This window comes from Oryctolagus cuniculus, chromosome 6, assembly GCF_051225735.1.
Source record: "Oryctolagus cuniculus isolate XC-2025 breed Fujian yellow rabbit chromosome 6, ASM5122573v1, whole genome shotgun sequence".
NCBI lineage: Eukaryota > Metazoa > Chordata > Mammalia > Lagomorpha > Leporidae > Oryctolagus > Oryctolagus cuniculus.
The window spans coordinates 36811702-36825560 of NC_142872.1; the positions used below are offsets into that span (position 1 = coordinate 36811702).

The following is a 13859-nucleotide window of genomic DNA, read 5'->3' on the forward strand; positions in this document are numbered from 1 at the left end:
CAAAGGCTGAGATATGGAGCAGGGGTGGGGATTGGGTGCTGGGGGAGGTGGGGCGGCTGCAACAGCTGAGGCTGGCCAGACCAAAGCCAGGAGCAAGGAACCTTTTCCTAGTCTCCCAGGTAGGTGCAGGGGCCCAGTCACTTGGGCCATCTTCTGCTGCCTTCTCATGTGCATTAGCCAGGAGCTGGAGCAGCTAGGACTTCAACCAGCACCCATATTGGGTGCCAACATTGGGTGCAGTGGCTTAACCTGCTACACAACACTAGCCTTCCATCCACAATTTTGATATTCATATTTTTGGTTGACATGAGAAAATGAGGATCACACAGTTGAAAAGTTATAGAGCAGTAATTTTTATAGATTATATTATGGTAAAATATTTCATCTCAACCTATGATTCTTGACATAAAGACTTTAAGCCTAGGGTAATTGGAGGTGTACTTTAATGTTCAGTTTAGCCTTAACCAAATAGGAGAATTTTAAAAACAGAAATAAATCTGAAAGTACTGAGCCAAAGTATCAGGAAACCTGAAAAAAAACTTTTGCAGTTTTTTTTTTGACATTTATGATATTTTTTAGGTTTTCTAAATATTAGTCTTCATGATCTATCTTTAAAAAGTAGGCATGAAAGGAAGTTAGATTTACTCACTGAGATTTTCACCTACAGTGTCACAAAACACATGGATAAAAGGAAACAAAGCACACAAAAACTTATGCAGAAGCCCACAAGGAAGCAGACTGAAAGCTTCATGCTGTTGGGTACCATATTGTTCATGACTTGATCCCTACTAAGTAACTTTTAAACAGTTCATCTCACAAAAACTGTCTTACTCTCTTCAACTACTTCATGTTTTGTGTTGTCCTAGTTGTTCCATTCTGTTGTGTCTGTGTTGGAGCCTCATGAGAGATTTTTCCCCCTGTAAATCTAGAAGTTAAAAAGAACTAACTGCTTTTAGTTGCAGGAAAAATTTAGACAGCCTTATTTTTCCCTAGGCTCTTCAAATAGATGCAACACATAACAGACACAAGTTTGAGTAATCTAACAATATATGTACTGTTTCTCATCAATCCTCCAAAATATGTTGTATGCCTTCATCAGTACTTCTAGGGATGAAATCTTTTTTTTTTTAACTTTTATTTAATGAATATAAGTTTCCAAAGTACAGCTTATGGATTACAATGGCTTCCCCCCCAATAACTTCCCTCCCATCTGTAACCCTCCCCTCTCCCGCTTCCTCTCCCTTTCCATTCACATCAAGATTCATTTTCAATTCTCTTTATATACAGAAGATCAATTTAGTATATATTAAGTAATGATTTCAGCAGTTTGCAACCACACAGAAACACAAAGTGTAAAATACTGTTTGAGTACCAGTTATAGCATTAAATCACAATGTACAACACGTTAAGGACAGAGATCCTACATGAGGAGTAATTGCACAGTGACTCCTGTTGTTGACTTAATAATTTGACACTCTTGTTTATGGCGTCAGTAATCTCCCTAGGCTCTTGTCATGAGTTGCCAAGGCTATGGAGGCCTTTTGAGTTCACCGACTCTGATCGTATTTAGACAAGGTCATAGTCAAAGTGGAAGTTCTCTCCTCCCTTCAGAGAAAGGTACCTCCTTCTTTGATGACCCATTCTTTCTACTGGGATCTCACTCACAGAGATCTTTCATCTAGGTTGGTTGGTTGTTTTGTTTTTTTTTTTTTTTTTTTTTTTTTTTTTTTTTTTTTTTTGCCAGAGTGTCTTGATTTTCCATACCTAAAATACTCTCATGGGCTCTTCATCCAGATCCGAATGCCTTAAGGGCTGATTCTGAGGCCAGAGTGCTGTTTAAGACATCTGCCATTCTATGAGTCTGCTGTGTATCCCGCTTCACATGTTGGATTGTTCTCTCCCTTTTTTTTTTCTGGCATGAAATCTTAGGATTATAAATCAAGGAGTGGAAATTTCTGGCTTTAAGAGTTTTTCTGGAAAATTATAAATCTAATGATTTATCTTTTTATAGGATCTTTGCAAGGAATATGAGAAGCAAGTGAGGAATGGAAGACTTTTTTGCACACGAGAGAGTGACCCAATCCGTGGCCCTGATGGCAAGATGCATGGCAACAAATGTGCCCTGTGTGCTGAAATTTTGTGAGTATAGAAGCACTTTCTTTAGTCAATGAATAGGTGAACGTGGAGATGGTCTGAATGAGGAGTAAAAACAATGTCCTCCACAAATCGTTACACTGCCTCTTAAGTAGGCATTAATGATGTATGTATTTTTCTGAGGACAAATGGATTCTACTTTTTTGCTGGAAGACAGACACAGTACTTCTTAGACTTTCCCTCTGTGACCTTTATGAGCCTCTTTTTGAACTAGTCATAGTATAGAATGGGACATGACTTGGATGGTTTTTCTTCAGTAATTATCCCATTATGACAGAGTTGATGAGATGATCTTAAAAAAATTCATGTTCCAGGACAGGTGCTTTGGTGCAGCTTGTTAAGCTGCCACTGGGGATGCCTGTATCTCAAATCAGAGTTCCTGGTTTCAGTCCTGGCCACTCTGTGGCTCTAGTTCAGATTCCTGCTAATGCATCTGGGAGGCAGCAGATAATGGGCCAAGTACTTGGGTTCCTGTCACCAATGTGGGGGACCTGGATGGAGATCCTCCTCCTGGATTCTGCCAGCCTGCTGCTAGTTCTTCTATTTTGTCCAGTTAATGTCCCCTCCTCTTGTAAATTGCATTTAAGGTTATCCTTCCTTGGATAAGACTGTGTCACTCAAAAGTCACACTAAAGTCACTCAGTGAAGTTCAATTCCTCATCATCCCTGGTAATTTTCTGTAATAGCAATCATCTCAGTTGGTAATTATAATAATTATTTCTATGACTACTTGTTGACTATCACTCCTCCTTCATAAGCTACAAGTACAAAGAGAACAGGATATGTGCTGGTACTCACATTGTACACTATGGTTTTCCTGAGGGCTAGCCCAGGGCTTGCCAAAAATAGAGTCACTAACTAAATGAATGAATGAATATGGGAATAAAGATGCTTGCAGTCAAGAAGCTTAAAGTTAATAGAAGAAATAAACCACAGACATGTGCACACATTTCTATATTGCAAGACAGAATGAATACTGGGATGTATGAGCAGAATATTCAGGTGTCAAAACATAGCAACGGACATAGAGCTCATTTCTATTTGGGGTCTGTGTTGCCTTCTGGAAAAAGTAGAAGTTAAGCTGGGGATGTTCAGAAAGATGAGAGAAAGATCATTATACTAGAAGGAAATGGTGTACAGAAAAAGAGAAAGTGAAGGGTGCTTTGGAGAGATTTAAGGTGGTTTGAAAGTGGTTGTACTGGGTCTCAGAAAAGCTTAGCTGCTTTTCCATATGTGCTTAAAGACTATTTGGTAGCATGAAGATTTGAAGCATCTCTACTCTTTTATTCTTCTTTTCCAGCATGCGACGTTTTACAGAAGAAAAAAACAAAGCAGATAAAACACCGAGAAAAGCTGAAGATAAGGTTAAAGTTAAAAAAGAAATAGAGGTGAGAATTAGTTTCACACTTTTCTATGTCAGGTGGGTGTATTATTCTGTATGCAATTTCAATATTAGTTAATGTTTCCCCACTATTAATAGGCTTACTGGAAATTAATTTGTAGTTATTTTATAAGACTTAGAAGAATAATTGTGGCATTATAATTTCTAGCTGTTTGGCAGAAATTAATCATATTAGTAAACAGGTTCTATACTCCTAGATGAAGGTGATATATCACTTGAGTATCTGAATTCAAACTGTGATATGTACCCTTCAAAAGTATGATAGTTGTTGTGGAGGTATTCTTAAACGTAATTTTGTAGAATTTTAATGTGTTTCCTTTGAAATCACATAGCATTCTTTTTTAAATTTCATTAATATGAAGAGAGCAGATTCCATGTATTTCATAGATACAGTTCTGAAAGATAACCGCATTTCCTGCTTTGTAATCACCTCTCGACTCGTCATCTGTTTGCCTTTCTAGTGCTGCCATCTCAGTTCAGACACTTTTTCCTTTGCCTTAATGCATTAGCATCCTGTCTAGTCTGTGTACTTTTAGTCTCTGTCTCAATCTTCAGATTCAATTTGTCTTCTGCATAGTTTGCATATAATAGGAAATGTTTTTGTGAGAGAATAGCATTTTGCAATTTCAATGTTTGAAGGTATCTTAGAGTATATTTGGACTGTTTCATTCTGTGTAGTTGATTTGTTTCTTAGAGCTATCTAGTTTTCTATATTGTATAGTTCACAGTTTTATGAAGTAACCCACTCCATCAAGCTATCTGCCTACTCCATTAAGCTACCTGCCTTATGGTAATTCCATCTTATTGCTTAGGTATCACCTTTTTTTAAGATTTATTTATTTATTTGAAAGGCAGAGTTACACAGAGAGAGAAGTAGGCAGAGGGGAGAGGGTCTTTCATCCGCTGGTTCACTCCCCAATTGGCTGGACAGCCAGAGCTATGCCTATCCAAAGCCAGGAGCCAGGAGCTTCTTCCAGGTCTCCCACACAGGTGCAATGACCCAAGTACTTGGGCCATCTTCTACTGCTTTCCCAGGCCATAACAGAGAGCTGGATCGGAAGTGGAGCAGCTGGGACTAGAACTGGTTCCCATGTAGGATGCCAGCACTGCAGGTGGTGGCTTTATTCATTATGCCACAGCACTGGCCCCAAGGTCTCACTTTCAGCTTCTTTCTTCCATTCAGTCCTAGGTTATCAAATTATTTTAATTTTAGTACTTAAATGTTTGTCAAGTTGTTTACCTTTCATTTCTAATCCCTCCTTTCCTCCCTCCCTTACTCTCTGCTGCTGCTGCTGCTGCTCCTTCTCCTCCTTCCTCTCTGTCTCTCTCTCCCTCTGTCTCTTTCTCCATCTCTTGCTGATTCTTTTCTTTAATTTTGATTTCTATTCACTCAAATCTTCAACGCATCTTACTGGCAGTCTTTCTAAAACAAGGATTTGATTCTGTCATTCTCTTTTTAATCAATTTTTGATTTTCCCATTAGCTAAGAATAAAACTCAAGTTCCTGTCAAAGTTTAGTAGCCTTGTTTTGATCAATTCTCAAAGTCTCCTATTTGAGTACTTCCCAAACCTTTTTTCCATTTCCCTCTGAATTCTTTAGCCACTATAATAATGGAAATGATGGACTGTTTTCAAAGAACGTGTTCTTTAATGCCCATATAGCTTTGGATATAATAATTACTACTAGAAGATTTTTTTGCCACATTGATTTCTTTGATATATCTTCCATGTAGAATTCAGGTGTAAGTTCTCTAAACTTCCATGAATCTTTCTTTACTTTGTACTTGTGTATACTTTTTTTTTTTTTTTTTTGGTGACAGGCAGAGTTAGACAGTGAGAGAGAGAGACAGAGAGAAAGGTCTTCCTTCCATTGGTTCACCGCCCCAGATGGCTGCTACAGCCGGCACACCACGCTGATCTGAAGCCAGGAGCCAGGTGCTTCTCCTGGTCTCCCGTGCGGGTGCAGGGCCCAAGCACTTGGGCCATCCTCCACTGCCTTCCCGGGCCACAGCAGAGAGCTGGACAGAACCGGCGCCCCAACTGGGACTAGAACCCCGGGGTGCCTGCGCCGCAGGTGGAGGATTATCCTAGTGAGCTGCAGCACCGGCCTGTACTTGTGTATACTTAATTGGGACCCCTGTTATATTCTTTAGGTGTGTCTGTGGAAATGACTCATCCTTTCTACCTGGCTAATGAAGGATCGCAATCACATTCATACTTATATCCCTTTAACTTTGCACATTTTCCTTAAATGAATGAATATTACAAGGAAAGAACTATCCTGAAATTTTTGAATGATCTTAAAAGCCTGGGAATTTTTCTATCTGGAATTCTTTTCCAATTTATTTGATAAAAACCACTTAAAATATATGAATAGAAAATAGAGAAATTATGTAAATAATCTCATTTTCATTATTCAGAAACTCTGCAGTGAATTTCAAGATCGTGCAAAAAAGGGGACACTTTTCTGCACCAGAGAAAATGACCCTGTTCGTGGCCCAGATGGGAAAATGCATGGCAACTTGTGTTCCATGTGCCAAGCCTTCTTGTGAGTATAGACTGCCAAAGAAAGAAGGGACCTTACATATAGTCTAATAGAATCCATTTCTGTCAAAGATGGGGCAACTAGCTCAAAATAGGGAAGGGAGTTGAGTCAGTTACACCGAGAACAATAGCAGTAGAGCTGGGAGTAAGGAACTAGAGTTGTTTGTTCACTTGTCTGACACTCCTTCTCTGAGCCCAAGAACCTCCTGGCAAACATGAACTGCTGAAGCTTCATTTGTGAATCTGATCTTCCAAGCCCATTAGGGTCTACAGCTAGCAACTAACATAGAAATTGAATGAATGCAGTCAAATTTTCCATGAGAAAATAATGAATTCCTATACAATTACAGTAAATGCTACTTTATAAATATGGTTCTTTTTAATAAATTAGAACTAGTAGTTGCCTTTTAAGATTTAGTTGAACTCTCTATTAGGTTGAATTCAGATAACTGTTTGACTAATATTTGGAATCTATGGCTTTGTAAAATAATGATTTTTTTTTTTTTTTTTTGAGAACAAGAAATGCAGAGGGAGAGGTAGGAGGGAAAGGGGAGAGGGAGGGAAGTGCAAGAGGGAGAACACCCAACTACTGATTCACTCCCCAAATGTCCATAACAGCCAGATCTGGGCTAGGACCAAAGCTGGGAGTTGGCAACTCAGTCCAGTTCTCCATATGGGTGGGAAAAACTCAATTTCTTGAGCCATCACTATGGCTTCGCAGGGTCTGTGTTAGCAGAACACTGAAGTCAGGAGTCAGAGCTGGGTTATAGGCATCTTGATCCCTATAACCTATAAGCTCTCCCTATAAGCTCTCCCTGCTTTTTGTTTTGATTGGCAGCTGTATTAGGTTAAGTCTACATACCAAGCAATTCCACTGCACAAAGTAAATTTAAGTCTAGGTAGTTTATCAGTGTATGGAATTATCGGCCTTTTCTCACCTGCCTCGTGGTTTTTTTGGTTTTGTTTTTTTTTTTGATAAAAAAGCCACAAATAAGCAATGCATTTATGTTTAAATGCGGTTTAGAGAATGCATGATGTGACAGATACACCATAGACTTGAGGGAGAAGATCTTGATGGTAGTCGTATCTTGAGAGAATAACAGAGTCCCTTTGTGCTTCTCACCCTCTGTGAGAAACAAGAGGATAAGTCAGTGTGCTTTGTTAAGGTCACTTTCACCTCCTTCTGCTTTGTCATTATGGTTCCAGTGTTGATACCTTCTTTTAGATGATGATCCTTTTCTCTCTTTTTAAGGTTTATTTATTTTATTTGGAAGGCAGAGTTACAGGGAGGGAAGGAGGGAGGGAGGGAGGGAGGGAGGGAGAGAGAGAGAGAGAGAAAGAGATCTTCTATCTGCTACCCCACTCCCCAAATGACCAAACAGCTGGAGCTTCTTCTCTGTCTCCCATGTTGGTACAGTGGCTCAAGGACTTGGACCATCTTCTACTGCTTTCCCAGGCCATAGCAGAGAGCTGGATCAAAAGTGGAGCAACCAGGACTTGAACTGGTGCCTATATGGGATGTCGCATCGCAGATGGCAGCTCTACCCATTATGCCACAGCGCCAGCCCTTATGCTCCTTTTCATACAACAGGGAAGAAGGCTAATTTATAGGAAGCAAGTTTTCCATATTACTGTTGCCATCTTTACTTTAACAGGAAACAAATTATGAAGAAGTCTTGGTATCATGGCTTAGTGAAGGCTGTTTTCTTCCCACTTGTATATAGTTAGGAAGGGACAGTTATCGCCCCGCCCCCAAGGAGGGGGGACAGATCCCTATGCTGGGGCATGGAGAAATCCTTGCGTTTGTTTGGTCATAACTGATTCCATTCTCTGTAATTCAGCAAAGCAGAAGCTAAAGAAAAGAAAAAGGTTGAAGCTCAACTAAGAAATAAAAGAGAAGCTGGAAAAACACCCTCATATGACGTGAGTGAGATCCATTCAGTAAATCCTTCTTGGCACTATAAATTGAACACACTTCAAAGAGCCTAAATTCAGGGTAGAATTTTGCCCTGGAAAAATCCCCAGAAAATCTTAGCTCTTCTATCTGGGAATGACATTGAAATGAATGCTATGGGAGATTGATCTGCTTGCTCTTGCTGCTTCAAAGAATAACCATGTAAAATAGAAAGAACTTATTTAGAGTCTGAAAAACTGAGTTCTATGTCTGGTTTTATCACTTGCAAACTGTGTTAGCTTTTGCTGACCACTTTTCAGAGAAACTCTACATTTATACTTTGTAAATAGGATTTTCTGAAACTTCTCATCAAAGTTGAGATGAAATACCTTGATTCACAAAATGCATGATTTTTACTTCTGAAATTTTACAATATTCATTTCCAAAGCCTTAGATCAGTTATCATCATGTATTATCCCAATGATGAAAGTCTCCTAATTTCTCTCCAGTTTCTCTCCTTTCCCTTATGTTGCTATCATGAAGACAGATAATGTTTCAAAATGTAAATCAGACCATAATGCTCCTCTTCTTAATCCCACCAATAGCTTACCATCAGCTACAGGGTATGTTTAAAAATCCTTCTCTTTCTTATCTGGGTCTTAGTGCCACTCACAAATTCATATTCTTCTATGTACCATACAGTTTCCCACCTGTTTTTCTTGGCTGATTTTATTTGCACAGTCTAGTGTGCATATTTCACAATTCCACTTTTAGGCCAAAACAAATCCTGTTGACTCATCGCAGTCTCACCTAAATCATTCTTGACCTCTTCCCTCATTTCTACAGTCAGATTTCATAGTTCAAACCTTTGAAATGTCAAATATTCTTGAACCTGTGTGTTTGCACTTATATTCTGTTTAGTTTATAGTCAAGTTTGATTGTCTACATTTTCTATTATATTGGGAGTTTATGTCTTATTTTTTCTACCTCCTAAAAATGGTAAGATTTCTTGTATAATTGAATCTTACATTTGAGAGAAACATAATAAAATCCTGGGTTTAATGAGATATAACACTAGTTGTTGCCAACTTGTGTCATAGATGGGGAAACTAATTCAAAATAGGGAAGGGAGTTGAGTCAGTTACACAGAGAACAATAGTGGTAGAGCTGGGAGTAAGGAACTAGAGTTGTTTCTTCACTTGTTTGCTCTGACACTCCTTCTCTGAGCCCAAGAATTTCCTGACAAACATGAACTGCTGAATCTTCTGCTTTAAATAGGAATAAAATATTACATCCAGCTTGCTTTCTAAATCTTGGCAGGAGCTTTGCAGTGAATACCGGAACTTGATGAGGAACGGAAAGCTCCTTTGCACCAGAGAGAATGACCCCATCCAGGGCCCAGATGGGAAAATGCATGGCAACACCTGCTCCATGTGCGAGGCTTTCTTGTGAGTAGAGCAGCAGCTGGGAAAGCAAGGGAAAGTTTTGAATTTTCTACTTCACATCTTGTGTTCCATTATGAGAAGAGCATTTCAACAGAAAATAAGAGAATTAGAGTAAATTTAGAGAGATTGCATAATTGGAGAAATGTGTGAAAACCATATCCTTTGTGGATTATGAAGATGGGGCAGTTTAGCAAGGGGAGAGTCTCATCCTTGAAATATTCAAGTAGTTTCTATTTCCAATTGTGGAAACATTTATAAAATATTTTAGATTGTTGCCATATATGAAAGCGAGGAATGAGCTTGTGAGTAATACTCGAGAAGAAGACAGGGTGCAGCTCAGTGCTGGGAGATCTTCCTAACCATTTAGGATTTCTGGTAGAATGACTTAGCATTCGGTGTCAAGGATGATGCAAGTAGAGACATTTCTGACAGACTGAAACAAAAGCTAGTTAGTTTTCAGAGACAGAGTAATGGGCACTCACTGGAAGCTTAGAAAAATATACTAGGTTTTAAATCACTTATATATTTTGTTTCTTTGGGAAAGTGATGCGTTCCATCAGTTTTCTTATTTTTAAATTGGGTTTGTGCTAATAGTTTCACTGCATGCAGTTATAAAGATTTCACAATATGAGCACAGGGTAGGCACATAAAAAGTAAACATAATTTAGTGAGTGCTAACTCTAATAATTATATTATATTTGAGATCACTTCAGTTATGAAAATTCTATGATTCTTACTCATCATTTTTTTTCTTATCCATTCTCTTTTAGCCAAGCAGAGGAAGAAAAGAAAAAGAAGGAAAGTGAATCAAGAAATAAAAGACAATCTGAGAATACAACCTCCTTTGAGGTGAGAGGGCCACCAACAAGTGAGAAGCATATGGACCTGGGTACCCATAGACAGCATGCAGGGAACACATAAAATCCCTGATGGTGTGTGAGAGGCTGGTATGATTTGTGTCTGCATATGTGCATGGATATGTATGCATATGTAACTGCTTCTTCATTGAGGGTCTACAGTTTTTATCACTTAAAAATGTCTGTGCCTCCAAAGCTAAAAATTATTCTAAAATAAACCACTACTGATTCCCATTTACACAGGAGTTGTGTAATGAATACCGTAAGTCCTGGAAGAATGGTCAGCTCCTTTGCACCAGAGAGAATGACCCCATCCAAGGCCCAGATGGGAAAATGCACGGCAACACCTGCTCCATGTGTGAGGCTTTCTTGTGAGTACTGAAGTAGCCCCAGGGCCTCTGAGAGCATGTCAAGTTTTCAAACAATTGTGATGAATGCGTTTTCTTCTTTAGTGTAACATTGGGTTCTGAGTTTGTCACATTTAAATGGACAAAAAAAAAAAAAAAATAAAAAAGCAAACGGAAAGTCTTCAGATTATAACCATTGTGATATAAACAGATGAAGAATAATCCACACACACACACTAACACTTCATGATCTCACTGCTTTGTGGAAACTAAAAAAGGGTAAATTATACAAATAGCCAGTAGAGTGGTGATGACCAAAAGCCAGGATGGGGATCAGGAATGAAAAGATATATTGATCAAAGAGTATAGTTGCAGTTAGAAGAAAAAAGTTTTAGAGTACTATTGCATAGCAGCATGGTGAGTAGTTAATAACAATGTATTATATATTTCAAAATGGCTAAGAGTAGATTTTAAATGGTCTCATCACACAAATAATCTTAAGTATGTGAAGTGACTCATAGGTTAATTTATCTGATTTAATAATTCTGCCATGACAACATACATGAAAATACATTTACTCTATAAATATTTGATAATTATTTGTTAATTAAAATACTATTTTTAAAAGAGATACAAAATAATTTCTTCTATGGAATTTCAGAAGTCATCTAGAAACTTTAACCTAGAAAAAGAAATCATCCATAATAATCATGCTATTTTGCTCTTAATTTTTGAAAAAATATTATCTGAAATAATAACTAGATAATAATATATATAAATATCATAGTGCATGGGAAATTTTATGAGACCTTTCTTATTTTTGTGGCTCACCATTTTTCTTCCCACCATTCTGTGGAAATCTTAAGAAAGAATTGAAATGGATAAGAGCTATAGAGAGAGAGATTTGGACTCATCATGAAAATTGACCTTGTAATATAGTAGGGAAAGATCAGTGATGATTTGTTACACAGGGGTTAGATACACACTTACAGGGGGCTTTAAATTAGCTTTAGAATTGATAACAAGATACAGCCTCTTAAACAAGCATCTATGATTTTGCTAAACTCCTTTGATTTTTTTTGGCCAAAAGGTAATCCAATTTATTTTCTATATGCCAGGAATCTCTTTGAAAACACAGAATTGTTCAGTCTTTTCTGATGCACAACAAAATAACCCAGCATGTATCTCATCATCCTACAGAGTTTATCCGTGGAGCACGAAATAGCTATTAGATGGAAAATCAAAAAGATGATCACATAATTATATAATCAGTATTTAATGAATGCACATAAGTTATGTTTTCTAAGAGCTTTGCTGTCTAACATCATTTAATCTTCACAATAACCACCTGAGATAGATTGAGATAGATCTGCACTGTCACAAATTACAGAAGGAAAGGAAAACTGCGGACTAGGACGTCAGCGTATACCTGAAAGAGAAGGAAGTCACCGTACAGATAAAGAAAATGATAACATATTTCTTCCTGTTGGGTGCAAACAGTATATTATGACTTATCAAGACTTTTATCAACTTCTTGTAGAAATATTTGTCTATATTTGGGTTCCTTTCCACCTCTTTTTCTCTACATTAATCTTTCGGTGATAAAGAAGTAATTCTGCCACCTAGTGGTCAGCTCTGTTGCCTCCTTTGATAATTTCCTGTTAGGAAAGAAAATGTTTCTTAATTTTTTTGTCACTTCACATTCATGATAAAGTTTAGTTTTTATATGAAAAAACATGAAAAAGATAGTCAATAGTGAATGTGTTTTAGTAATTGTCTCCTAAAAATTGAAATTAAAATTTCAAAAGAAATTTTATCACCTCATATATTAGATATTAAAGGTTATTGATTTCCTTGAGACTCATTCTTCCCTCAATAGTAATTATTTTGCACACTTTCATACAATGTAAAAGCAGTCTTTTTAAGTTTCTGTAATGAGAAATTTTTATATTGACTGGAACACAGTAAAACATTTTCACAAATTGTGTAATTTTTAATCTATACATCATGATTTAATTATTTGTGTTACATACAATTATTTTATAGATCCAGTCTAATAAACTCAATTTACAATGCCATGAGTTATCTAAAATAGTAAAATCTATCAGTCACTTCCTTTCCATCATATGCCCATTTTTGGAGGGTTTAGCTTCCAGTGGCTGACCATGATTATATCAGTCCCTTATACCACTTATACTGATCACTTTCTTATGTACCTGATACTGTACTGCTTTATGTATATCAACTTACTTAATATTCCTATTCCCCACGTCCAGCCCCAGTTGAAGTCGAGGTGGGCCCACGGGTTAAGGCACTTATTGTTCTTATAAAATCTAACCCCAGAATAATTCCATTTAACCACTGTACTGTTCTTCTTGGAAGCCAAATATCACCATGTTAAAAGAGTGATCATAGATAAAAAAGGAATTAGCAAATCATATAGTATTCATGTAGTACATATGGTGGAAAGTTAAGTAAGATTATCATTAATTAAAGAACTTTCTCTTGCATACCCCTCTCTTGGGGTGGGGTGAACCATTCTGGTTGATTATCTAATGAAATCACAAACTGCTGTGGCTGCATCTTTGGGGTTGCTCGTGAACAATCAAAAGCAATGGATGATTCGTCTCTGAATGTTAAGGATCTATTCTGTATTAAGATCCATTTCTCTCTCTCTCTCTCTCTCTCTCTCTCTCTCTTTTTTACAGTAAACAACAAGAAAGAGCAAGAGCAAAGGTTAAAAGAGAAACTGCAAAGGTAATTATTTCAGGAGTACTAATGCTATCCTCTGAAGTTTTGTTTGTCTTTATAATAGCAGTTGAGCTATCTCATTAACACTAATGTTCCATGTTCACTTTTCATGCCTGAAATGAAAAAAGCAAGTTAATAAAAAAAGATTAAAAAAAAGTTTTGATTAAGTTTTCAGAGTACCAGTTTTATTTAATGATTATTTCAATTTGAGATTCATTTCTGAAGATGTAGAATGTTAACTCTGTAATCAGTTTCCCCCATATTTGGCTTTTATTTGGTTCAATTGCTGCACTCAGAATATTAACATCAATGTTTGGAGCTCCCTAATTTCAATGTATATAATTTATAGTTCTATTGTTTCTTCTTCTTTAAAATTTATTTTTTAATTTGAAAGAGTTACACAGAGAGAGAAGGAGAGACAGAGAGTGAGGTCTTCCATCCACTGGTTCACTCCCCAGTTGGCTG

The 13859-nt window shown here is 37.3% G+C and overlaps 1 protein-coding gene across 2 annotated transcripts in view; it reads left to right on the plus strand.

The window, feature by feature from the left end:
* SPINK5 (serine peptidase inhibitor Kazal type 5) overlaps positions 1–13859 on the plus strand; it is a 94320-nt gene that overhangs the window by 44505 nt on the left and 35956 nt on the right. For both annotated transcript variants that reach the window (XM_089336040.1, XM_008255208.5), the window contains exons 9-16: positions 2012–2139; positions 3455–3542; positions 5977–6104; positions 7942–8023; positions 9315–9442; positions 10210–10288; positions 10540–10667; positions 13352–13400. In XM_089336040.1, the coding sequence (XP_089192166.1) occupies positions 2012–2139; positions 3455–3542; positions 5977–6104; positions 7942–8023; positions 9315–9442; positions 10210–10288; positions 10540–10667; positions 13352–13400 (810 nt within the window). The remainder of the gene's footprint in view (positions 1–2011; positions 2140–3454; positions 3543–5976; positions 6105–7941; positions 8024–9314; positions 9443–10209; positions 10289–10539; positions 10668–13351; positions 13401–13859) is intronic.